General features: G+C 34.7%; 2 protein-coding genes across 2 annotated transcripts; both read right to left on the bottom strand.

The window, feature by feature from the left end:
* Window positions 1-3,821: 3,821 nt before the first annotated feature.
* On the bottom strand, window positions 3,822-7,997 carry LOC116025621 (transcription factor bHLH82-like). The gene is made up of 7 exons (XM_031266922.1): window positions 7,351-7,997; window positions 7,169-7,261; window positions 6,887-7,066; window positions 6,671-6,736; window positions 5,918-5,983; window positions 5,673-5,741; window positions 3,822-4,562 (listed from the first exon to the last, which is right to left on the bottom strand). The coding sequence occupies exons 1-7, from the start codon at window positions 7,846-7,848 to the stop codon at window positions 4,173-4,175; spliced, it is 1,362 nt and encodes a 453-aa protein (XP_031122782.1). The 5' UTR covers window positions 7,849-7,997; the 3' UTR covers window positions 3,822-4,172.
* Window positions 7,998-18,101: 10,104 nt separating this feature from the next.
* Window positions 18,102-22,533, bottom strand: LOC116025335 (NADP-dependent glyceraldehyde-3-phosphate dehydrogenase). Its single transcript, XM_031266540.1, has 9 exons — window positions 22,240-22,533; window positions 21,318-21,511; window positions 20,830-20,958; window positions 19,997-20,116; window positions 19,705-19,841; window positions 19,406-19,561; window positions 18,904-19,282; window positions 18,699-18,815; window positions 18,102-18,413 (listed from the first exon to the last, which is right to left on the bottom strand). Exons 1-9 carry the CDS (start codon window positions 22,382-22,384, stop codon window positions 18,300-18,302), a joined length of 1,491 nt encoding a protein of 496 aa, XP_031122400.1. The 5' UTR covers window positions 22,385-22,533; the 3' UTR covers window positions 18,102-18,299.
* Between the last annotated feature and the right edge of the window lie 1,386 nt (window positions 22,534-23,919).

Raw genomic sequence — 23,919 nt, forward strand, 5'->3', positions numbered from 1 at the left:
CCCCCCCCCCCCCCCCCCCCCCCCCCCCCCGCCACTCCTCGATGGACTGAGTTCACCGGTCGATTCCCCCCACGACCCATGCAGATCGCTCCTCCCCATCATTTGCTTTCCTGGATTATGCTTCGATTATACCGTGTTGCTAAGCAAGCCCTTAGCACATTTCCTAAGCTTTGTGTTCTGGCCTCCTATATTTTACATCTTACCACACTTTGACCCCAAACTTTCTCCTTTTCTCCAATTTAGGCCCCAAAACAAATGTCATTGGGCTCCAATTATTCCATGCCTAATTAATGCTCGAGTTTCCCCTTCCTAGCCCAATTGACATTAGGCACATCTTGACTTTTATAAAATTTTTTGAACTTTAAAACTTTAGAGGTATTTAATTCAAACTTTTAACAAGTCTTTAAAAATCGTATATTCACCTATCTTTTATTTCTTCTCTTAAAATTTCAGAGTTCTACTATCTGGACTCCCATTTTGTACTCCCTCACTTTTACTCCCTGACGTGTCAAGATATGATATGTTATCTTCATCGTGTGGATCCCAAAGAAAGTGTCAATATTAAATTTTTGTATGAGTGAGTAAAAGTAGGAAGTAGAATTTTGGGAGTCCGAGTAATTTTTGCATTAAGATATATCTCTTTATGTTCACCTATAGGCCATAATCACTGTGTGCAGACTTGGTCTAAATCAATCACATCAAAATTCCTACAACTTCATATCACATTATAAAAGTCAAGATGAAATACAGTCTTCTAAGATTTGTGGTATAGATTGGCAGAATATATGGCAGTGTGACTTTGTGACAAATCATATAAGATAAGTACCCTCGTTTTTGGGCTGCAAATTGGGCCACTAGCTTTAATCCTAGTATGCCCCCATAATCAACATTTTACAAACATAAATCATCAATAATTTTTAGTGCTTTCCGTCGGACCACTAAGATGGTAGCATATAAAGCGTGGAATGGTTCCTTGAATAGCCTATAGATGGGGAAAATATTGATGATGTACAGATTATGTCATTTAAATAGAGTCCAACGACTAAGGGACGAATAAGCTAAGATTTGTGGCTTAGATTGTAGAATGATGGTGAGAGTAACGTGGGGAGTTTTTATGTAACTTTGGACCACTACATAGGTATTTAATTGACGATGTAAATTTTTGTTTTAATATAGTCGTCTAATCATATCACTTAGCATGAATTTCATCTAATTTTGCGAACTATCATTAGTCTTCTATGTTATTCTAATGTGTTAACTATCTGGTCGCCTTGAGTTGAGTTAAATGGATAACTTATTAATTACATTTCACGTACTAAAGATGTTGGATTATTTATGAAAGTATTTGCATGTATAAACATAGGGGTAACCTCATTTTGGGATGCTCATTTTGTTGGAGTTGTTGGATAGTTTATTTGACCTTTTTTGATTTACCAAAAAACATATTGTCGTTATTCGAAAGTGTCCTCTGTGAAACTTGTATTGTGATTGGCTTAAATTGTTTATAGCTGACCACCTCAAACAAAAAAGAAATGTTTTTCTAACCTATAAAATAATTAATAATTAATATTTTTGTAAATACTCATATTTCTTTACAATGCAGTATATGTTCTTTAATTAATAATTGATATTAATTTTAAATAATACAAAGTTTGTGCATTTTGGTGCTTTCCGTCCGTCCAGTGAGTATAAAGCATGTAATAGTTCCTTAAACGCATTGAGTTTGTCGTGGGTAGTCTCGTGGATTACGACATTATCTTTATATATATTCCTAAACTTTGCAAAATAATAATAAAATTATTATTATTAACTGAAGATAGATTACTATTATGATGTTGTATTTTCATGATTTTAAAATCATAGTTGCTTGTGTTTCAACAAAAAAAAAAATCATATTCACTTATATCAATCAAAAGATCGAGTCAAAAACATAATTTTCCAAAGCATCATATACATTTTCTAGTTGTATTTTTTTTAAGTAAAATAAAAAATAATAACAAAGCTCACCAACTACCTAATTTATATAACAAACCTTACATCCTATCATGTCAATTATTAAGAGTTTTAAAAATAAGTTTATAAGTTTTGCGGGTGGTAGCCATTGTAAAATGCAAGATCTAAATTTTATTAAGGACAAAAAATGAGAGGTATGGATTTGATATGGTAGTGAGCACTAACCTAGCTATAAGTATTTGAGAATTATAAATCAGTTGAGACATATCTTACTATTTACTTCTTTTTTCAATCTTTATGGTAAAATTGGTGAAACACTCGTAGGTTGGGATTCAAACTTAATTATTATGTGCTTTGAAGCTAAGTGTGAAAGCTAGAAAATGCCAAGAATAGTTAGTGGAGAGAATTAAAAGATAAAAAAATGTGATTAACTTATCATCATCACCATCATTCACTTTAAAACTAAGTTCATTTGACCATAGCACTACAAGTATAGAATATCATTTTATGAATGACCATAGCTATTATATTGCATACCAATTGGCAGTGTAACAATGTGTTAGAAGAGGGGGGATTTATTTTTATTTTTCTATTGAGAAATTTGATTTCTAATTTTTTATTATTTAGATGAGTATATGGAAATTCTAATTTAGCCTGAAAGCCTTAAATTAAACAAACTTATTATAAGAATTATTCAATAACGTTAATTTGTTCCTGATAAATATTTTTTGTCTAAAAAATTGCCCAAAATTTTTAACATGTGTAAAAATGCTATCTAATTTTTAAAATAAATATATTTGTATACATTATCATTTCGTCTTTACTAAAAGTATACTTAAAAGTCAAAAAGGTCATTTTGATGTGGAATAGTCTTGGAATTAATTAATTCTTGACAAATTAAATATAAAAAATTATGTTGACTTGATGGGATTGTTAGAAAGCCGAAGAGTCTGTATTGTATTTTTAGTATTTTATAGTATGAATTATTAAAGAAAATCAACTTAACCAACCAACTAAGCAATGTAACCAACTCCAAAATAACAACAACAATAATAATATTCTGAAAAGAGTTGGTCAATTCAAGTAGATAGAGCAAAATTCTTATATGGTAATACAAGAAAGTTATATGTTTGATTCTTGTCAATACTTGATCGAACTTGTAAATTTTTCTTGTGTAGTTTACAGACTATTATATCATAGTAAAATTTATATTGCACACATATATTTTCAAATAATAACTGTAAATTTATCCTTTTTTTTTAAATGATGTTGAATAAATAAATAAAATTCAGGCTCCTTTCGGCTTTAGCTTGATATAACAACTCCATGTTTTATCGGCAGGGTAAAGCAAAAAGTGGGTCGTTTACTCTTTGTAGCTGCCTGCCTTTATCAAAGTCAAAAGGGCTGCCTATAAACAATACTAGCTACTCCCTGAATCCCCTTTTTGTGTCAAATTCAATTAACACAAATAGCTTTTTTTTTTTTTAATAATAAGTATTTAATAAATATAAAAGACTTTAGCATTTATAATAGTTGATACTTTTAATTTCTCACATTATAAATTTTCTTTCTATGAATTGAACTATATTATTTAACATTATATTTATTTAGTATGAATAGCACTTTCCTTAACAAATTGTAATAAATTATTAATTTTCACTTCATCATTATTTTATTAATAGCTTTATTGATTCCTTACAACAGTATATCTTATGCTGGGTGGAATTATATATATGAGACACCTTATTAAATGTACTAGAAAATGATATTAAATGCTTGGTTGAATAGGTGACCTACTCTTCTTTGCTTTATAGAAATCTGTATAACGTAACATAAATTGGTCCAACTCAAAAGAAAAAGAAATTAGCTGGAAAAAAATGAAGATAATTGACATTGGATGATTATTAAAATAATATGGAAATAGAAAACGACAGGAGTTTGTTTGGCATTTTTATATAGTTAGCTTAATAAGGCAGCTTGATTAAGCTTAAGTAGTGAAGACAAGTCTACTTAAATAGGGGCGTCCTTCCATAATTCATTTACAGCTAGTGAATAAAAAAGGCCCTTATTTTGGTAGACTTGCTTGACCGCTGTTACGTTAAGGCCCTAAATTCTGGTCTAAAGCCGAGAGATGAGATCCAAATTCCTCTGATCTTTTCATAATCAGCATGCATAAAAAGGGATTCCGTGTAAAGAGTCAACGCCGGGCGTTATGAAGATCACGGCTTAGAAACGGAAGTGGCGTCTTTAACGGAGGGATCGGGAGTGGCGTTACCCATTGTGGCAGTTGACTGGACAGTCAAAACCGACATGCTAGGAGAGGAGGGGCCGCCGCCGCCGTCTGCGGCGTTGGTGGCTCCGCCGCGTAGTAAGGTGTTGGCAATGGTGTTCCTAGTAGTGGAGGTGGAGATGGCAGTAGCCAAAGAAATGGGCATGAGGCAGAGGCCTTTCCCTTGCAAGTATTGCATGGCTGTGCCCATATCCTCCTCCATTAGCTTCGCCACCTGCTGCTCCGTCATTGTCATGCTGTCATTGTTGCTTGATGACGCCGCCTGCGCCGGCGCTCCGTTACTGCTCCTTCCTCCATTTCCTTGTATGCAATCACCTCCCTATCATATCAAAAGCAGACCAAAAAAAAAAAGTTTAATTAATCTGCGAATAAAAAAAGGCAGGGAATTGAAGATACTAATCCAATAATGACAACTAGCTAGGGACGGCAATAATGTTCACAAATTAATATAATACTCTAATTATTATTATATGCTGACGAATGACGATTCATTCCAGATGTATAATTATATATTTATATGTATGCAAGTCAGAGTTTCAAACGCTCGCTTAAATTAATTTATTAAGTAGACCTGCATATTTTATTTACCCAATATTTTAAAAAGCAATTAATTACAAAATGGTAACAAGATGATATAATATTAAAAAAGAACATTATTTTAACTTGAAGAAAAACCTTTTGTAAAAATTGTATCCGGTCATATTTGGCCATTAAAATCTAGCTTTCGAATTTTGATTATAGCCACGTCGTGTGTATGTGTAGATTGTAGAATAGAGAAGGAAAATGATTTTGCGATAGGAAAAAAGGGCAGAGAGAGGGAACAAAGCGGGCACGCGTGAAACTTTATGGTTTTGTCGCTTTGTAGCGATGGAGATTTGGCCTGAGACCGACACATATGGGGTAGGGTAGGTTTTGTTTGTTCAACAAATTCGTTTTATTACATTTTCATTTCTTTGTCCTATTGTTTTACCTGTAAATAGAAAGCTTAATACGGTATGCTCTAGTTTGTAGGTTTATCTTGACCCGACAAAATTAAGAAAAAAAATAAATTAAAAAAAATCTCACTATACCTAACCAATATCTGACTTAATTTACCAGTAAAGCAAATGCGTGCTAACCGTAAGCATTCCTTTCAGGTAAATAAGTGAAACCAAAAAAAAAATATTCTAAATATTATTCGTGATAAGTACAACATTATTAATTAATTCTATTCAGTTTTGACACTAAGTAAAAAATTTGATCCTTGATAGCTGGAATTGTGCCTATACTTCTCATGCTAATGGCCAACTTTAATAAACTTGTGATTATCTCCCTTTTTATTGCAAATTTTCATTACTTTCTTTGATAAGATGAATTAATGCATTATAACAATTTCGACACAATTATAATAATCTATATTACATTATATAATTATAAGGATGAGTGGTACCTCAGATGACATATCAGCAACAAGGGGGGCAACAGCTGCAGCACCGCCCAATCTGCTCATACTCAGAACCTAAAAGCCAAAGGAATTTCAGAGGCCCAACCAGAACCATATCACTGGGTTATAAATAAGTAAATATTTTTTTTTTCAATTGCAATCTGTCTCATAGAAACCTCCTTTTCTAATATTCAAATCCTATAATCATGACATTTTATTATAAAAGAAAGAGAGAGAGAGAGAGAGCATACTTTGACTTGCAGCTGGAGGAATTTGACATAGTCGATGATCTCATCCAGCATTGAAGCCTTGTCTGTCTGTCATTCCACCAAACAGAACCACGTTAGTCTCCCCATTAAATAAACATTTCTCATTTATCCCCAACTACAGTGTGATAATATTTTCTAAGGAATAGTAAATAACACACATTATTGTCTGCAAAAATTTTGGTTTAATTTGCTACTGGATTTCTTAAATAATATGCAGTAATTCCAAGGTTTTTTAAATAAAAATTTTGATTGTATTCATTGTTACATTACACATATTATTATTCGAATGATCCCCATATCTGCCTTCTCGCTTCAATTTCTCTAATATACGAGAAAATCAATACAAATTTCTATACAAAATCACATAAAATTATTGGCAAGTCTCGTCAATTGAATTTTAAAATATATTGGTATATTCAAAAAGATGTTACTTTAATCAAATAAAATGATAAATTTTTCATCTGAACTACTATAGTTGCACCAAAGTATTGACCGGAGAAACTGGATCCATTTATAAAGATTAGCACATGAAACGAACTATTAAAATGACAATTGTGCCACAATAGAGAGAAGTTACGAAGATAATAACCACCATTAATGGTGAGTGTTAAATGGGAAATTAAAATTGAACTAATGATAATTAACTCATGATTAGACTAAACTGAAAATATAGCAATTTAAGTAATTAAGTAATTACTACAGTTGAAATTAAATATGGTTGAGCGTTGGAGTTACCTTATTAGCATTGGGAACCAGCTCCTGTAGGGCCTTCATTCTCTCTGCAATTCTCTCTCTCCGTAACTGACATCCCACATTTGGTTTTGCGCAGAACGAAACAAAACAGAAACCGTAAAACTCGGAATCAGAAACGAACTGTTAAAATACAAAAAAAATGAAGAATAATACTAATAGATTTTTTTTTCTGGTTACTGTGAAGAGATCAGTACGTACTCTTTCAGCGATGCTGTGCGGATCGGTGGCTTGTCCTCTACGAGCCCTGACTCGTTGCTGTTTCGGCTGAGCTGGAGCCGCTCCTCCCCCAGTCGATGCGCTGCCCGTCGAGGCTAGTCCTTGGTTCATCGGCGGCGGCGCTGATGGAGCTCCGAAACTCTGAGCTTGCATCTCTCCTCCCTGGAATTCACAAAGCACCCGTAATTAGGGATAATATTATATTATTAAAGTATAATAATGCGATATATCGTGAGTGTAAGGATTTGATTGTGGATTGTTGACCTGAGGATGGTGGAAATGATGAGTCTGAGAAGAGGTTTGACCGAGAGATCCAGTGAATCCGTTGAATAGAGCTTCGAATTTGTTGTCATTTGCCTGCAATTAATCATAATGAATTGTAGAAATAGAGAATTTGAACTGTAACGGTGATTTAATTACTTTTTGAGCAATAATAAGCATCTTACTTCGTTTTGATCTCCGCCGGTTAAACTCAACGGAACTCCGAGGAGACCGTTACCGGCAGAAGCTCCGGTGGGAGACCTAAGACCGGTGCCGGTAAGTGCTCTGGAGAGCAACAACTGCTGCTGAAGCATAAGCGCCTTCGCAGCAGCGGCGGCGGCGCCTCCGTCACTACCGTTGATGTGGTACTGCTGGAGTTTGGAGGCCAAGAGGGCGGAGGACTGGTCGTCAAAATGGTACGCCTGGTCATCAGCGGCGGCGTTGAGGTTAGACAGAGGCGGCATGGGGAGGGAGTGGTGCTGTGCTTCCCAGGGGGGCTGAGATTTGGAGAGGTCAGGCCAGGGAGACGCCGCCGAGAGAATCTGTTCAAGGAAGTCATCGTGAGTCGGCGGTAGATCAAAGTTAGATATCGACATGTGCTGCTGCTGCTGGTGGCCGCCATTGACGCCGCCGCCGCCGCCGCCGCCGTTATGGAGGTCTTGAAGGGAGTTTGTTTCCTGCATTTTCACGTTCACTGTTTACTCAGAAACAGAGGAAATAAGCTTCGGCAGAAGCTCAATACCCCTTTCCGTGCAAGTTTTGATTCAATCAGAAAAATTCAAAGAGGATTGAAGCAGAGAGAGAGGGAGAGAGAGGAATCCATATGATTTGGTGTTGCGGTTGTTGATTGTTTATATAGGGACGGGTTTTATGCGCGATGAATAGGCCCAAAGGCTAAGTCTAACACCTAAACATGGGATTAGCTTAAGCTGAATTAAGGTTCAACTGATCAGCCTACATTTTTAGATTGTAATTAATTACATTTTTAGATTGTAATTAATTAGTTATTTTTCCATCAAATTACATAAACAATCTCTTTTTTAAGGTACAAAAATCACCCATTTGAATTAGTCACTCAATTGATTTAATAATCATAAGGTTCCTCAGACTCTTATTAGAAATTATTAGGCGTTGGCCGAGTTCAGCACCTACTCGATTTGAGACGTGGCATTATAGCTTATCATAGAAGGATATGGTTAAATGTTTAATGTCCACCTACTTATGTTTTAAGTATGTAAGATATGTCAACTAGATAGCTAAAAAACTCTGTGGTTAGAGTGTTTGACGGCCACGGGATGCTTACTGAGCTGAGATTCATCAAGAATGTATTTTTAAATTTGAGCCAATTATTTATGAACAACATAAACTGATTTACTTCATTATGATAGTCCTTTGTCAACTAGAGAGTTTACCTAATTTATTTTTTTCATTTGCTGGTTATGACGAAATTTACTAAAAACCAAGGTTGAAAAAATCGCTAGGCGCATGGGGGGCGCCTAGGTTTTTTTTTTTTTTTTTAATTTTTTTTAAAAAAATTAAAAAAATATTTTAAGTGTTAATAATTGTAAGGTGTTTAATATTGTAAGTCTTTACACTTTAATAGTTAAATAGTTAACACTCATTAAGTTATTAGTTATTATTTATTATTTATTAGTGCATTACTTATTAGTTTAATTTAGTTATTACGTAATACTTTTTATTTTATTAAGCTATTAATTATGGGTCACACTTGTGTGAGACCGTCTCACGGATCCTTATTCGTGAGACAGGTCGGGTCGGGTCAAAGCACCATGCAAATGTCATACTTATATGTGCAAATGTCATACTTATATGCTTAAATATAACACTAATCAAGAATACAATTTTTGTTACTTATTATAGAAAAAGTAATACATTTTTCATAATAAGTAATGTTGACAAGTGCCCCTTACTTATAAGGGCAAATATTATATTTTTGTGAAAAAATGTAATACTTTTAAATCGAAATGTAAAAGTATTGCTTTTTCTCTTAAAAGTATTACATTTACCCTTATAAGTAACAAAATTTTTATTTCTGATTAGTATTACATTTGAGAATATAAGTATGACATTTATGCATATAAGTGTTACATTTGCATCTTGATCCGACCCAAACCGACCCGTTGCATGGTGAGACGGTCTCACACAAGTTGTTGCCATTAATTATTAGTTATTACTTATTAGACCATTAGAGTATTAGTTAATACATTATAACATTAATAGCTTAAATGTTTAAGATTTGCAATAAAATATTTAAAAAAAAATAAAAAACTAAAAAAACGCCAGCCTGTCGACCGCCTAGGCGGCCCAGGCGCCCGGCCAGGCGGGCTAGGCGCCGCCTAGTCGGCCGGAGACCTAGGCGGCCTAGGCGCCGCCTAATCGGCCGCCTAGGCGCCCGGCCACAGAGGAGGCCGATTTCGGCCCTCCTCGACGCGGCCGGGCACCGCCTAGCGCCTAGGCGCGATTTTTACAACCATGCTAAAAACACACATTTTAATAGCACCTACGAATTGATATTTTTGTCTTTAAAAATAATATGAATCAAGTGAGTATCATGTTCTTTATTTTTGTTGATTAATTTATACTAATAAAAAGGATGCATCAATATATGTTACTATAACATATACCTTTTCAATCAATTTGTGGGGGGTGGGGGTACTATTGGACTGAAAAAGTATGTAAGAATTTTCCACCAATTAATTTGGAAAGTAAACAATAACGTAACCATTATAACAACTCCTTTCTTTCTCTAAACGTGTACTTACATACTTATCATGATAAAAAAGTGAAATAAGGATATAGAGATTGGTATCAAAATTAATTCTTAATATATTTTTGAAACTCTATAATTATAATTGACTATTGTTGGGCTGTTGGCATAAATTGCACTCCAATATAAATAAAATAAAAAAGTAATTGAAATGATAAAATAATGATGGGAGTAATGCCATTAAAATAGTTCAATTATATTATACTAACTTTACCACTTATATTCTAATTGTTTCAATCCCACCACTCTTACATTGATTAATTTTAAAAAATTTTAGTAAAGTTTTTACGATTTTACATAGCATGATATATTGATATTATAATTCAAAAATATAATTCTTTTCATTTTCTATTTAATACTCTGTAATTCTTAAAACATTATAATAAACTTCCACTTTCAATTTTTAAATTATACTCTGTAGTATCATATCATATGGTGTCATATCAATTTATTAAAATAAGTGTTAAATAAATCACTAATCGATCTTAATTTGTGTAATTAGACTACCTAATTAAAAGCATACGTAATTAGACCATCAAACAAACAAAAAATTCTTCAATTTTTTTTTTTTTTTTTACATGTTAAGCAATATTAGCCATGGTGGTTGTTGTTCCATTGTTGTCGTAACGCAATGGAGGAGTTGCCTTCAATTCTCATTTCTTTTTTAATTGTTTTATCAAGGCCAATTTAAAGTGCAACCTATATATTTATATCCAATAATTAAGCAGCCAACTAAACAATTTTTTATCTAAAAACAAATGGTGACTTGTATAAAATGAAATTTGCATAATTCTTTATTATTTGTTGGTCTAATAATTGCATATATTTTTAGTACGATAACTTAATAATACAAACTAATAAAGTTTAATAAATTATTTGATATTCATTTCAAATTTATTTATTGACATTTTATCATTAAAAAAAATAAAAAATAAAAATAAATAAAAAAAAAGCTTTGTTGATTTTTTTGGGTGACGAGGGAAACCAACCGTCACTACTTGAGTGTGTGCATTGTGATTAGGAAAAAAAATATTTTGAATTTGAATATTCTAAACTTTTATCTTAGCATGAGGTCCAACCCACAACCATTATGCAAGACCGTAAGGTTGTGTATTAGCCTATTAGATAAACACTGCAAATTACACTATAAAAATTATCTGCGACGAACTGAACTAAGATGTGCTGAATGACAATAATCAAATTCGTAACATTATGAAAATTATTCCCCTCTGACACCTATTTCTAGGCGATTGTTTCTTTTTTTGGCATAATAATTAGTACGATCAAGTCATTAATGAATGAATCATAATATAATCAAACTAGATCTCTCGATCACCGTTCACATGTTTGGAATATTCCGATATCTTCAAATTAATTATTTGAACACATATTGATGATTTTATTAGGTGGAGCAGCTCGTATATATATCAAAACCATTGTATTATATTATATATATTAGTTGGATATATATAAATATATTATGAGACAAGGCTACCACTCTTATATAAAAATGCAACAAAAAAAAAAACTAAAAGAATAATATCATTTTATGGAGAGGGAAATTCGCAGCCACTACGTACTCAAGTGTATGCACTAGGTAAACTCGCCCATGTATGTAGTCTACAAACTACATAGGAGATGTAAACCTCACTCGGAAAATCCTATCGACGGGCTCAATGGAGAAGGTGTTGGACAATTGGTCGTAGCCTTTTTTAGGTACAAGCAAATACCCGGAGTATTCCGGGGTTATCGATCCACAGGGAAGCGGGGTATCAAGCACTAGTTACTAATTAATTTCCGAGAAGCTATTCCTACGTTAGCAATGGGTATTTATCTAAAATTATGAAAACAAAATAAATGAAGCAAGGCAAACGGACTTTTATATACAAGAGATTAAGAGCAGGATTTTTGGGTGTCAAAGTGTTTAATCACCTAGTGCCAATCTAAAGTAAAATAATCATTCGGGTTTAAACAAGTGTGGATGATTGCAATCTAAAAGGGAAAGATTACTCTCGTAATTCAATCCCAAAACAAGGTAATTGGAATACTCACTCTCGTGAGTTATTCACAACATATAATCAAGAACAAGCAATAAATGGAATACCCACTCTCGTGGGCTATTCACAATTGGAATACTCACTCTCGTGAGCTATTCACAATAAATCCCTTAATCAACATGTCCTCTCTCGAGGTACAAGAATCAAGTGCAATTGTGGGTGCTCTAATTCATAGACAAATTTAGCAATGAAACAAGTAATTAGGATCCTTAACTACAAGCATCAAGAAATTAAGCCACAATTACAACACAAGTAATAAACTCAAATAGATATTTCATTCAAGCAATTAAAGAACTAGGCACATAGGTTCATAAACACTTATCAATCCAAAAATCCTAAAGGAAAGCTTAGCCTATCATGGCTAAAATAGATTCAACAAACATACAATAAAGCTTTAAAATAGAAAAGAGATGAAGAAATTCTCCCGAATGAAGCCTCCAAGCTCTTCTCTTTGGTCTCTCCTCTCCAATTGATTTTTCCTTTTGAGCTCTTTGAGAAGATGAGAGCTTCCTTTCCTTGCTCTCCTTTGTCCAAATCCGCAGCCAAGCTTAGGGTTTGAAGAGAAAATGATGCTTTTATAGTGGGTGGAGAATGGAGGACAAAAATGACAATTTTTAGAAGTTTAGAATCGCAGATCTGCGACATTCGACGCGTCGAATCTTTACAGCGCCGAAACGAGGCTATTCTGCCTCATTTTTGGGATTTTCGACGCGTCGAAAGTTGAGTTCGACGCGTCGAAAATTCCTGTGACGCAGTTCCGACTTGCATCCTGATTTTGACCCTTTTCCCTTTCGAATTACACTTCGATGTCTTCATAAGAGTTGTAGCCCTTGAATTCTTCTTTCCAATGGTTTAAGAATCACCTCATTTGGATATTTCTAGGCTGAGATCTGGTCCAATTACCGAGGTGTCGCCATATTTAGCAGAAATTACAACTCTTTGATCTTTTGACCATTTTCCCTTTCAATCTACACTTTGATGTCTTCAAAAGAGTTGTAGCCCTTGAAGTCTTCTTTCCAATGGCTCAAGAATCATCTCATTTGGATATTCATAGGAAGAGATATGGTCCGATTACCAAGATGTCGCCATGGTAGCGGGAATTACAACTCTTTGGCTCCTTTGGATTGGCTTTTGTTCACAAATGGTTCTAATGCACTTCTAAACACATCAAAAACATTTAAACCAAGCATTATACCATTTTAAATATGAAAACATGGAAATAAGCATTGGACACAACATTTTATCACACAATTAACTATAAAACCTACATAAAAACACAAGTAAAATAGGTACAAATGAGAGTGTATCAACAATAATTGAACTCGTGACTTTAACTATATAGGAGATGTAAACATCACTTGGAAAACCCTATCGACGGGCTCAATCGAGAAGGTGTTGGGCAATAATTGAACTCGTGACTTTTTGTAGAGAATTATACTCCACCTACTTAGTTAAGTCTTTCAGGGCCATAATATTGCATCAATTACGCTATAATACAAAGAGTCAATACCGCTCCATTGAGGCTCGAACCCATAACTTTCCTTTGAGAGAGCCGTTTCGTGCTACTAGACCACAAGGTCATTGGCAATTGCAACAGTAGTTTATTTATCATCTATTTCAAACTGTTGAGTTCAACAATATAAAATTTTATTCTAAAACATATATGCAATGTCACTATTTTTTTTCGATGTGCTATAAGTACATGCATCCGGCCAACTGTTAATAGATGTTGGTGTGGAATTCTTTGGAAATTTTATACTATAAAAAAAATACTCTCAAATGTACATACAAGATGATTAGTCAAAGGCAGAAGGGATCGCATTAGCAATTAATAAGATAATGAATTAGGAATTTCAACTTTGATAATGTATGGGACTAAAATATTTGTGTTTGCTGGAACTCCGACACAAGAACAATCCTCTTTCATTAAATAATCCAATTCCCAACATCATCAACTAACCAGTTTTTATACAAGTTGGATCTCATACAATTACCTATTCGAAAAAGGATGTGGCATTGGATCTAAGAGCATCTCCTCTAGAAGTTTTTGGAGAGTTTTTACACAATGGGAGGAGAGAGAGACTAAGTTGAAGACTCGGAGGGGAGAGAAGAGAGGAAATAAAAAAAAAATTACAATAACACAAGTTTTTTGTGGGCTCCACGCTGAAAATAAAAATTAAAAAATTACTTATTCCGATGCGTGCGCGGGTACATAGAGCTAATACTGTCTCTGGGAGGGTCACTACGTGTTATCTGAGCACAAGATACTTGACATATGAATAATTAATTAATAGTATATTAAATGATGATTTGCGTTTGAGATATACTAAAATCATATAATTTTGAGTTGAGATGTACTTAATTGGTACGTATTTGATACAAGTCCAACCATATCCGAGTTTATTATTTTTGTTTACATGTGATCTAAACATTTTCTAGATATGGTTTGATTTCAATCAAGATCATAGCCAACTATTTTTTTTAATTATATTATTAATTGTTTAGTAGTGTTAATTTTAATTGTTTATAAAAGAGCATTATTGATCCTAGAAATATTTGTGCTCTAACTAATTCTCGTACTTGAAAGTCACAAGATTATCGCCAACACGCTCTTTTATAACTCAATTAAAATTAACAAAACCTTGCATGACAGTTCGACCGAGGGAGTGTTGATAAAGAATAAATTTGTGACTTTCTAATATAAAATAATATTTCATTCACTCAAACACGACTCCTTTCGAGGCAAAGAGCTAGTGAGGGTGATTTTTATTATATGTACTCGTAAAGTTTCTATGAATCAAGTAAATCTTCGGTCACCTCAGTCACAAATTATTAGATTTTCTTTAATTATTATAAAGATGGGCAAAGAATATATATATATTATTCCATGATCTGATCACAATTAACTATCATTCATTATTGGTGCCATGGCTTCAATTCATAGAATAAATCCTAGATGCCTACCTAGATGGCACTTTACATGTTATATCTTGTCTTCAGATGCACCATAAATTGTTAGGTGAAGATATATATTTAATAGACCATGTAATAATCTTAGTCGAGTTGATCGAATAAATTATTTGATAATTACAACATCGATTTTATGTTTAATGTCTTCTCGATTTAAGTCAGTCATCTAACTATGGACAACCGCACAACGTATTGTGAATATTTAAATTGAACTTATTAAAGACACAACAAAAATAATTTAATTAAGTATACAACCAAAAATCAAAAACTATCTCTCACATGCATGTATCTGAATCTCTTTCATTTAATCTTTGTTTGGTTGTGGTACAAGAACCAAATCATCATGCCCTAGCTATATCATCATAATAAGGATATTCCAAACATGACATTTCACAGAAAGTTGACTACCTAGCTAACAATCAAGTCCACTTCAATACAGACATACATGACTAAACACTAATTCCTTTTTCTTTTTTTCCTTTTTAATTATATTTTTTGTTTAAGTAATTAAGAGTTTTAAACGAAACATCGAAAATAGATTTGTGATTATTATTGTATATATGTGTGCATATGATAACTTAATTACTAAGGCATCATATCTTTTTTTATGTGTAACTCAGCTGCGTGTTGCATTATTGTTAATTTAACTTTGATTTACAGAAAAGCTTATAACTGTCATCCGAATATGAACTTTAGATGAAACCCGTCTACTTTACCCTAACCGACAAAGCACCACAATGGAGTAAATCAACTTAGATTATTCATAGTTGGTTCAAACTGAGAATGCCAATAAGCTAGCTAGCAACTTCCACGATATTGTTGTACCTTATTCTTTTGGTTTTTTTTTTTTTTTTTAACTTTAAAAATGTACAAGTAAATGTATTGTCTATTTTTTATTTTAAACATAACGAATTTATTGAGCATTAATGTGGTACAAAGAACATAACAAATTAAAACTGCAAAGTTCCATCAAGCAAGACATGATTTGAGGTCACATGTTGGATTGTGGCAAATATGGGTCACATAGTTAATATTCCTTTCATTTGACAAATCAAAGGTGAAGAAGACTTATCAATAACTAAAAGTGCCTAGCTACTTGTTGGTCCAAACTCCAAACTAGAAATATAATTATTATATAATACCAAAGATATATATATAATGTAATTAGCTACTTGCAAATTAAAGATAGATGTAGATGTAGGTATATGTCCTTATCTTGTACCTATATATCTATCAAATCCCTAAGCTACTATTTTTTACCAGTTATGGTACTCTCTTTAGTCTTTACACCTCATCCCAACCCCATTATATAATTCTTAGACTATTTTAGCAGCTAGTACCAAAACTATGAATTGCACTATATATATGTATAGGATTGCTACACAACTAAGCGGGATATGATGAGTCCAACTAAATATCGATTGTACCTTATTTAAGGATAGAATTTGGTTATAAAACTGTGAATTGCACTATATATATGATTTGGTACACAACTAAGCAGGGTATGATTAATCAAATTGAGTATCGGTCGCACCTTACTTAAGAGCGTTGTTGTATGTACATGGGTTCAAAACCACAACCTCATACTCAAGTCAATATTCGACCAATCAACTAAGATCATAGATCGAGAATAATGTTATTTGTTCATGTCAAATAGGATCTCAAGAATGACAAAACACTAAGGTGTTACTTTCTTATTAAGATGAAATATACACGCGCCATCTCATCCATGTCCCTTGTATGAGTTTTGATTCATTATTTTACTTAATGAAAGATTACATAGGATTACCACATCACTAGATTTTGATATATAGTTTAATGTTATGTCAACCAACACAATAGCATTATTTGCAATTTAGGGTGTGTTTGAAAATAAGGAAAATGTTTTCTGGAAAATGAGAAATGAACAATGGTTTCATATTATGGGGGGGGGGGGGGTGTTTGGTTGGTTTCCAAAGTTTACATTAGAATATCTAAGTTACAAGTCATTCAATTATGGCAACCCAGACTGATTTACCTTCTTGTGGCCTTTTACTCGCTACGCTCACCATACGGGCTTAATTCATAGCACATAATTGAATAGCTGCTATGAAATTTTCCATTTAATCATAGATCATCTATTCTACAAGTTGTAAGGAAATAAATATTTGTTATATTAATTACTGCTTTTTGGAAAGTTGATATTGCTTGTAGGTTGTGGAAATGAAAATTAAATGATATATGGCGGAGATAATCTTTTATAGAGTGCTGAGATGGATGCAAGCCTTGAATGGGAGCAAGTAGCCAAGTAGGTAGTGTGTGGAATAAACAATTCATTTGGAATGTGTGGTGGGAGATACTTCAAAAAAAGAATATAATCAAGAAGAGAGAGACTTCAATTCTCTTTTTAACAAAAAATGGTATTATAATTCTAAAATTCCTCCTTGATCATATTTGGTCAAGTTGTTTGAAAAGAAAATTAATGCATAATGCATGCTTGGGGAATGGGATTCTACCATATTTGTAAAAATTTATTGGCTCTATACCAATAGATTCAATAATGTTTGATTCAGGCCCGGAAAAAAGGTGATCAAGTAGATAGAGCATGATTTTTGTATTTAAAAGTCATAAGTTTAATTCTTGTCAAAGCTCTCTTGGTCGAGCCCATCACCCGGGTCTTCTTACCGCAATTTACCACTCCTTATGTTGTTAGAGTGGGGTTTACCATAAAACAGGAGTGCAAATTTTCTTGGTCGTCCCCATTGCATGTGGCATTCCTAGTACAGTTCACATATCTTGTGTGGAGAGCACGAACCTGTTGCACGAGGTCTTATTAATGCAGTGCAGTAGTTACGCTCAACGTTAGTTGCTTCATTCATCAAGCTCAAATTCGGTGCTTTATTTGTGTGATGCACCATAATCTGTAATTAAACTCTCTAGGCATGATTCGGGTCAAATCCAGGTCTCATAGTAGTGAGAATATTGAATGTCGTATATCAAACCAACAAGAATCCATTAGCACAATTTTATAGGATCCAATTCCAATCCCTAGCCCATTTAGAAGAGAGAGACAAAAGGCCTATATAGAGGCAGTTGTGCCTATCTTTAGCCCACTATTATCTTGAATTGAACAGAAGAAGGATTATTGAACATAAATAGCTCATTTTGCAAAGGAAACAAACAAGGTACTAGATACTGAACACCCTAACTTATTCTCATTCCAACACTGGCAATATTATAGGTTCAAAGTGGTGAAAAATCAGGGAAAACAAATTGTTTCTTGATCTAAAATGCAGAACAGATAATAGCTACTTTTATTGCCATGAGTAACTGCATAATGTTAGCCCATAGTATAAGATGGGGTTGGCAGGTTGATGACAGTAGTCTTGACCTTGGTCATCATGTTAATGCTGTTTGTAATGCCCTGTGATCCAATTCCACTGTCCTTGATGCCCTGTTAAGAACAAAAAAAAAATGCGTTTTTCTGTCACTGTTGAGCATAAATAATATATATAAACATAATGTGCAATCTAACTATCAGCTTAGGCTTTTAGTTGAGATGGAGCACATGAGGGGGTGTGTTGAGCATAAATAATATATAAACATAAATGTGCAATCTAACTATCAGCTCAGACTTTTAGTTGAGATTGAGCACATGCTTCAATTGTCACTATGAAAGCATAAATAGCGTTGTGTTTTGGGCAATTGTTCGGTTTTATTAGTAGTATATATGCTTTACCTGGAAAGGAAAATGATCGGGTCCTCGTGCTGGTGCTGAGTTTATCTGCACGGTTCCAGTCTCCATGGCGTCGCTGATCAGTATGGCTTTGTTGATGTCTTTCGTGAAGACGCATCCCTGCAGTTGAGCAAAGCGAACGAGATATATCAGTATAATGCTGATTCAACACTGAAAGATGGCATTGTAGGGTGGGTGTTTTTAGTACTTGGAGGCCGAAATTGCTAGCATTGCAATGGTGGATTCCTTCTTCGACAGAATTGATCCTGATAACGGGCAAAACTGGCCCGAATGGCTCCTCCCACGCGATCCTCATGTCGGGCCTCACATGGTCTAGCAACAAGGGCCAGATGAGGTTGCCCTCCCTCTTGTATGCTTGGCAGAAAGTGGCTCCTTTTTCTTTTGCATCCATGACCAACCCCTCGATGAAGTTCGCTGATGATTCTGAAACAACCGGAGTGATGTCACAGTCGTCCTCGGGTGCCCCAACTGTTAGTTTCGCCACTTTCGCCTTCACCTTCTCGACGAGAGCATCAGCAATGGATTCCATCACCAAGACAACCTTAACCGCGGTGCACCTCTGACCACTGTCACAGATGATGTCAATGGTTTAACATTAAACAGCCATCCCCAAGAACATATTTGGGTTAAAACATTCAGCTTATAAATGCTAAGAACATTATTTGTGCTAATCCAAGAAATTCTTGCACCTGTAAGAGAATCCTCCTTTGACAACATTTGCTGCTGCCAAATCAATGTCAGCATCCTCGAGCACAATGCAAGCGTCCTTTCCTCCAAGCTCCATCTGTAGCGGGACCATACCCGCCTTTTTTGAGATTGCAATACCAGTGTCCCCGCCAGTGAAGCTGAGGCAAAACACGAGTGCCCGATTATGGACAGAAGATCACACGTCATGACACACGATTAGGAAGGAACATGTAAGAAAGAATATTTTTGAGTACTCCTGACTCCGTTACAATGTAGTATCTGTTCATAGCTACCTTCTTACCTTATACAGTTCACTCCTGGATGCATTGTCAGGAAATCTCCAATTTCAGAACCCTTTCCCGTGATACAGCTGAGAACGCCTTTGGGAAAACCGGCCAGGTGAAAGCAATGCACCATATGGAGGGCAGCCACAGCACCCTGCATCAAAGCGTAATTGCGGGCTTACTACTAGGAGAAAAAATAAAGAGTGGAAAACGGAATGTTAATTACAGTATTGGACTATCAATTCAACTTAAGCAGAACCCAAGGACATTATGTCGTATTGCAGCTGTGAAATAAGTGGTAAGAATTACCTGAGTTGGAGGTTTAAGAACTAGCGAGTTCCCAGCAATCAAAGCCGGTGCTATTTTGGAGACAGCAAGGTTGACAGGATAGTTAAACGGTGGAATGGCTAAAACCACACCGAGTGGAATCTGTAACCATGATGTAAATTTATTAATACATCGAGACACAATTTTACTGAACCTTACTCTTCTTCTCTTTAGCAGTCGAGAAATTTCTATAGAAGAAAGCAATATACATTTGGCATTTAAGCATGGAAGAAAACTAAGCTCCACAAAGAATACATTCCACAATTTAACTTGCAACCGTATGTCCATTTTTGCGAAACCATATTCTCCAAAAGTCAGCACATATCCTAAATTGTAACATCAAGCTACTTATGCTTAGTTAATTGTTGGCCTAGCACTGCGGTTTTATCCATTTTATAGGTTATCAACTCAAGGGATCGACGAGGTTTGCTCAACCCACTCTCTATCATCCAATATTTGACTGACTTCATATCCCGTCAGTTTCAATTGAAGTCTATATAGTGTGATTAAATGATTGCAACCCACAGAAATCCAGCTCAAGTGCTCGACCCACATGTTTATTACTCAGACTCACAGTAGATCTGGTTCCCAATCTCAAAGAAATGTAAAACATGTTAATCTGATTAAGGCACACTGTTTACTTGCCAGTTTGCCAGTTTTTACCTACCATTATTATATATTATAATTCCGCTTGAATTTCTCATATACCAGCAGCCCATTTTGTTCTGTGGGTTGGTATTATATTGTGGTTGCTAAGAGTTATTATTTATTGGAATACTCAACACACAATCTTATTAAAAGTAGTTGAAAGGTACCTTTGAAGTAAGGCAGTACTTGGTCCTCTCGTTTCCAGGAAAACTATCTGATACCAAAAATTTTCCCTCCCCTAAAATGCGAACGCCTTCTTCAGCAGTGTAAGAGACCAAATCTCCAGACCTTACAACCTTCATGAATCAAACTCACAGTTAATGAAACAATCACCGAACTATATGCACTAATGACTAATCAGAACATAAAATCAGAAGGTTGGAGCCATTGCACGAGGCTGGCACCCTGAATCGTAATGCAGGGTTGGGAAATCAAAATATACACAACTTCGCCTCCACAAAATAGAGGTTGTTTCTTCGGTTCAAAAGTTAACAATTGGCATACGAAAAACCTAATTTCACCTAGCTATATCACCTATATGAGCCTCAATATGCATTCTAGACAAGTGCAATAAACCAATGAACATTTCCTTCAACCACAGCAGGAATTGAAATTAGTCAATTACAAACATTCATTGTACCGAGTAATTCATTACCTCGGTTACAGCATCTTTAGCTGGTTTTGCAATTTCCTTCACTAAACACTCTGCAATTGGGGCTTTGTGTTCTTTCAGAATGGCGGCTGCCTTGTGAAGGAGCTCTGCTCTCTTCCAAAGTGGGGTTTTTGCCCACAATTTTTGCGCCGCTTTTGCATTTTCCATTACCTTGTTCACCTCTTCTTGTGTGCAGGCTAATTAAAGAAACCATGTTGAAGACACAAATCATATTTTGATGCTTAAAATATTCATGAAAAAGTTGAAAAACTTTACAATGACATAGGCACATTAAATTTATATCACTATGCAAAAGAATATTCCATCAGAGGTTACTGCATGACCTGAAGAACAGAGCACTCCACATTGACCAACTCCACAACACACACACACACAGTAGAATCAGGACTAATTTGAAAAGCCCACACGGGCAACTCAGTTGATTCCCGGCGGTAGATTGTGGACAAGACATAAGATCAAGCTCGGGCAAACGCAGTGTGCGACTTTGCACAGGTCCCACGTAATGGGTCACTGAGTCCCTATAATTTATCCTCCGCTACCCGTAGAGTTAGAGAATTTCGCCTTTTGTGGGCAAGGACTAACCTGGAAACCTTTGAGTCTATTTCCAAACATATTTAAGGATACTGGACAGAAAATTTGATCATCTGGAAGGGGAAAAAACACAGAAGTCTTTTGGAAAAAGCAACATAACAATTTACCATTCTAAGACCATCATATATATCCTAAACTGATAACCTCAGCAAAATTCTAGTATCATGAACTTCATAGTGATCCTAAAAACTCTACACCTCAAGCTACCAATTCTCAACAGCATGGCAAAGAAAAGGCAAAATAAGTGACTGCAACATGAACTATAAATCAAGAAAATCCTGAATTTTGCATTACAAACTGAAAAAGATTGAACCTTGAACTTTGTACTGAGTCTTTCTTGTAGTTGGGTTGATGATAGCAACTGACTTCCCTGAGACAGATTTTCTCCACTCTCCTTCCGAGTAGTACTTGAAGACCTCCCCATCAATAATCTCTGCAAAATCTGCATTTTGAGTCATTGCTACTGATGCAAAGGCTCTTGTGGGTAGAGAAATTAGAGAATGATTGAAGAAAGATTGAGTGTGAGTGAATGGTGAGTGAGAAGTGTGAGGTTTAATTCCTGGTTGGGATTTGGTTTCAGTATAAATAGAAGGAAGAAGGTGAGCTGTGAGCCACAGGGGAGCAGGAACAGTACAGTAGCAGTGGAGGAATTTCAGACACAAGAGTTTTGGTTTCATATTTCACCCTCATCTTTCTGGGAATTACAATATTGGGTTTTGGGACCATCCAAACAAAATTTTATAGCATAACAATTCAACTCAAAGAACTTTGTGATCAAATGACACTCGCCTTTAATTTTTATTCAGTTGAACAATATTAGTAAACCAATTGATACACAATTTTAGTTTTAGAAAGCACATAGGAATATAGGATAAGTAAATCGCATTAGAAAACTTCTATGCTACGAATTCAGCCAAAAGAGGGTTGACAAGAAGTGAAATGCATATTTTGTTTCATGTTAAAAAGTTATGAATTAGAATTTTCATCGAACAATAGTTTAAAAAAAAAAGTACCAAATTCTAAACATGCAGCTAAATCTAAACTTGAATTAACCTCTAAATGTTATAGGAAAAAAAAAAAAGCATATGTTACTATTTACTAATGACAACTTAAATTGACTTTATGGTACCATGTTTTCCACAAAGGACTTCGTGGAGTACCAAACTTAAAGGGATAGAAAACTCTCTTTTTTCTTTAATTAAAAAAAAAACAAATAAAAAAATCACTAACTAACATGTAGTAAAATTTTAGTTAACGTAGTAGGACACAAATGGCGTCTTTTTCATATTTTAATTTATTTTTTCCCGGTTGGGTACATATATATATATAGTGTTTGGGAAATCAAAAGTTAGTTGGGAGTACATGTTGAGGCGCACGTTACGTTGTACGTGGATCTTAACCGTCATTTGAAATGCAGTAATTTGGTGATTTGTGGCCACTAAAATGCAATCCCATAGTCAGTACAGACGGCTAATATGATCACGGGCGGGGATAGATTGAAGATTACTTTTAGTGACTACTAAAATGGAATCTCATAGTCATAACAGACTGCTAAAATGATCACGACAACCCCAACAAATTAATTACTATGCTTCAAATTCGACTCTCCTTAAAACTCGTCTATTGATTTTCTTGATTTTTTTTCTCAAAAAGTTGAATCATCAATCTCACACGCCCCGGCAGAGCATGAATTAAATGTAAATTATGGTAACTTAGCTGAAAACAGAGTCTTTTAGAGGTTATTCCCACATTGTCGCTGGTGAGTCTCGATACCTGATCTTTGATCTTTCTTCTCAAATTTTAACATTATGACCAACTGAGTTGTCCATGCGAGCTTAATTTTATTGATTTGAGTCGGTTAACTATTGACAATATAAGTTAATTTTTTGTAGATTAGAGTCACAATGCATATTTCACCCAAAACGTAATGTACCTTCAATTGTGTTGTTCAGGGGTCACAAGACAAGTTTCACCCCGATCGAACACGTAATAA

This window comes from Ipomoea triloba, chromosome 7 (assembly GCF_003576645.1).
Source record: "Ipomoea triloba cultivar NCNSP0323 chromosome 7, ASM357664v1".
In the NCBI taxonomy this organism is placed as follows: Eukaryota; Viridiplantae; Streptophyta; class Magnoliopsida; order Solanales; family Convolvulaceae; genus Ipomoea; species Ipomoea triloba.

Coding starts and splice junctions, on each gene's coding strand:
- LOC116025335 (XM_031266540.1), bottom strand. CDS start 22,384: ATGACTCAAAATGCAGATTTTGCAGAGATTATTGATGGGGAGGTCTTC. Junction 20,117..20,829: donor AGTACTGCCTTACTTCAAAG/GTACCTTTCAAC, acceptor TCATGGTTACAG/ATTCCACTCGGTGTGGTTTT. Junction 19,283..19,405: donor AAAGGAGGATTCTCTTACAG/GTGCAAGAATTT, acceptor CATCTGTGACAG/TGGTCAGAGGTGCACCGCGG.
- LOC116025621 (XM_031266922.1), bottom strand. CDS start 7,848: ATGCAGGAAACAAACTCCCTTCAAGACCTCCATAACGGCGGCGGCGGC. Junction 5,984..6,670: donor TGGTTCCCAATGCTAATAAG/GTAACTCCAACG, acceptor GTGGAATGACAG/ACAGACAAGGCTTCAATGCT. Junction 4,563..5,672: donor TTGCTGATATGTCATCTGAG/GTACCACTCATC, acceptor TTGATATGATAG/GGAGGTGATTGCATACAAGG.